General features: G+C 48.8%; 1 protein-coding gene across 1 annotated transcript in view; it reads left to right on the top strand.

Moving 5' to 3' along the window:
* LOC103606078 (olfactory receptor 10A7-like) overlaps positions 1-1,439 on the top strand; it is a 2,289-nt gene extending 850 nt beyond the window's left edge. Inside the window, exon 2 of the mRNA XM_008590674.1 lies at positions 407-1,439. Within this exon, the coding sequence (XP_008588896.1) occupies positions 407-1,439 (1,033 nt within the window). The remainder of the gene's footprint in view (positions 1-406) is intronic.
* Positions 1,440-3,063: the final 1,624 nt, after the last annotated feature.

Below are 3,063 nucleotides of genomic sequence, written 5' to 3'. Positions count from 1 at the left end.
TTTAGTGAGCAAGAAGATAAGAAAGAGAAGGGGATGGAGAGGTACCAAGAACCAGTCCACACAGAACCTTGGAAAAGGAAAACTGTGATACAAACGCCCAGGGGAAGAGCATCTGAAGGGAAGGGAAGGGCAAGTGCAAAGGCCCTGAGGTGGGCTGAGCCAGGTCCAAGGCAAGTCAGTGGAGCAGAGGTCAGAGAAGTGGCCGGGGCTGAGCCAGCAGGTGAGGTCATTGATTTCATTCCACGTTCACTGGGGTGTTCAAGGAGGAAACTGTGTATGACATGATCTGATTTGCCTTTTGATAAGACCCCTCTGGGCTCTGCACCGCATGTGTTGCAGGGAACAGAGGCGAGGCAGGAGCAATTCTCCATTCACTGGCTTCTCCTTCCCTCTCCCCCTCCCCCAGGTTTCCTTCGCCCACTTGCACAAGGTCCCCCTGCACACCTGGGTCCATGCCTGTGACCTGGGGCCCCCCGGGTGTCCCTGCAGCCCTGCCCTGGGCCAACCAGAGCTTGGCCCGCGAGTTCGTCCTGCTGGGCTTCGCTCACGTACCTGCACTGAGGCCGCTGCTCGCCTCGCTCTTCCTGGCCATGTTCCTGCTCACGCTTCTGGGCAACGCACTCATCGTGCTGCTGACCAGCCTGGACTCGGCCCTGCGCGCGCCCATGTACTTCTTCCTGCGCCAGCTGGCCCTCGTGGAGATCTGCTTCTCACTGGACATAGTGCCCCGGCTGCTGGTGACCCTGCTACGGCCGGGGCGGGGTGTGTCACCTGCGGGCTGTGCCCTGCAGCTGCTGCTGGTGCTGTCGTGTGTCACATCTGAGTGCTTCCTCCTGACTGCCATGGCCTGGGACCGCTACGTGGCCATCTGTAGGCCCCTGCGCTATGGAGCCATCATGAGCGCAAGGCTGTGCCACCTGCTGGCTGCTGCGTGCTGGTTGGCCGGCGTCCCGGTGTCCTTGGTCTTAACCATCTGGCTGTTCCGCTTCCCCTTCTGTGGGCCACGTGGCATCCGCCACTTCTTCTGTGACATTGCCCCTCTCCTGAGCCTGGTGTGTGCAGACACCAGGGTCTTTGAGGCCAATGTGTTGGTGGCCACAGTGCTGGTCATCATGGTTCCCTTCTGTCTGATAGTCATTTCCTACACCAGGATTCTGACCACTGTCCTAAGGATGCCATCTGCCACTGGGCGCCATAAGGCCCTGTCCACATGTGCCTCCCACCTTATTGTGGTGATTCTGTTTTACAGCACAACGGGGGTCATCCACTTGCGACCCAAGGCCAGTTACTCCCCAGAGAGCAAGCAGGTGGTGTCTCTGTCCTACACCCTGGTGACTCCCATGCTCAACCCTCTCATCTACAGCCTGCGGAACAAGGAGGTGAAGGCTGCCTTGGGGCGAGTGTCCTGCCACGGCCAAGGGTCTGGACTCCATGAATGAGCTTTTCCGGATCATTTTTCAGAATCAGAAATTGTTGATGCCTGTTTTTGCCCAGGATCCACGTGCAAGTATCTGGTGCGGCACTCTGATTTTCTTCTAGGAAACCATGATCTTTCTTCTTTCAGTTTGTGTAGTCATGATGATGCTGATTCCACCTTTCTGCCCAAGGCAGATGAGCAAGGGTTCAGTCCCTGATCACAATTATTTAGTAGGGGTGGACAAATGAACCTACTGTGGGCCAATTAGGGTGTCTTAGTTAGCTATTTCCATAAAAATTTGGTGTAATAAATCACCCTATAATTTAGTGTCTTAAGACGTGTTATTTATTCTCGTGAATTTTTAATCAATTGAACTTTAGTTAGACTAGATTGGACTCATCTGGGTGGTTCTTCTGATCTTGGCTAGGCTTGCTCATGAAAACGAGTGTTAACACAGGCTTGGTGTAGCTGGAGGTGACTCTGGTCCACATGTCTTTCATCCTTCTCTTAGGCCAGAGGGCTGGCTCAGGAATGTTTTTGTTTGTTTTTTTGTTGTTGTTTATTTAATTACAATGGCTGAGGTATATGTGAGGAGGCCCAATTGCACAACAAATTTTCAAGGCTTTGGTCATTTCACACACAGTAATATGCCATTGGCCAATGCAAATGACATGGACAATCTAAAGTCAAGGGATAGGGCAGTTCTCTCTGTCTCTTTGTGGGAGGAACTTTGAAGTTATATGACAAATGGCATTGATTAGTAAGGGGTAAGGAATATGGAACATTAATAAAATCTACTTCAGAGAGTCAAACCCCATGATTTTTTTCAAACTTCTCTGTGTCCATGGACTTGCAGCTGTGAAGATGTAAGCCTGTAGGTGCCAACAAGTATTTGACCTTTAACGGGAGTTCCTGCTTGATAATGGCATCAGTGCCATGAAAATCAACATCAAGAAACCAAAATCAAGAGAAGGAGGGAGATGAAATTCTAATGACCATTGGGCTCCTGGATCCAGCTGCTCCCGAAGTCTGTTATACCCTTGGGAATTCCTCTTATGTAAATAAATAAATTAGTTTTTACTTGAACAAGTTTGGGTTGGGTTTTCTACTCCTTGTAGTGACCCGATTTTGTCTTTATTTACCAGACTGGTGCATGAGTTAATTTATTTCTTCTCTCCAGCCCATTAAGAATTTTTTAAACATAGGTAAATGTATCAGAGGAAAAGTTTGTTCTCTTCAGCTTGTAGTCTATTATTGAAGGTATCTGATTTTTCTAGGAAACAGACTTGGATTTGAGTTGTCACTCTTTATTTTCTTGGGTATATGAACTGAAACTTTTTTAAAAAATAAAGAAAGTGAAATTTATTGCTTACAGTTTTAGAGGCTGGGAAGTCCACAGTGAGGGACTACATCTGGTGAGAGTCTTGATGTTGATGATAGTGACCCAGGGGTCTCACATGGCAGAAAATGGCAGAACAGAGAGAGAGAGAGACTCTCATGTGCTCTCCTTTTGAAGTCCTCAGAACCACACCCGTGACCACCAATATTAATCCATTCAGTTAGGAACTTTACTTAACTTCCCTGAGTCCCAGTTTTCCTATCTGGGAATAGTAACCATACCTGCCACACAGCATTGTTAACATTAA

The sequence above is a fragment of the Galeopterus variegatus genome, unplaced genomic scaffold, assembly GCF_000696425.1.
Source record: "Galeopterus variegatus unplaced genomic scaffold, G_variegatus-3.0.2 Scaffold6266, whole genome shotgun sequence".
NCBI lineage: Eukaryota > Metazoa > Chordata > Mammalia > Dermoptera > Cynocephalidae > Galeopterus > Galeopterus variegatus.
This window is presented reverse-complemented; position numbering and strand designations above follow the sequence as displayed.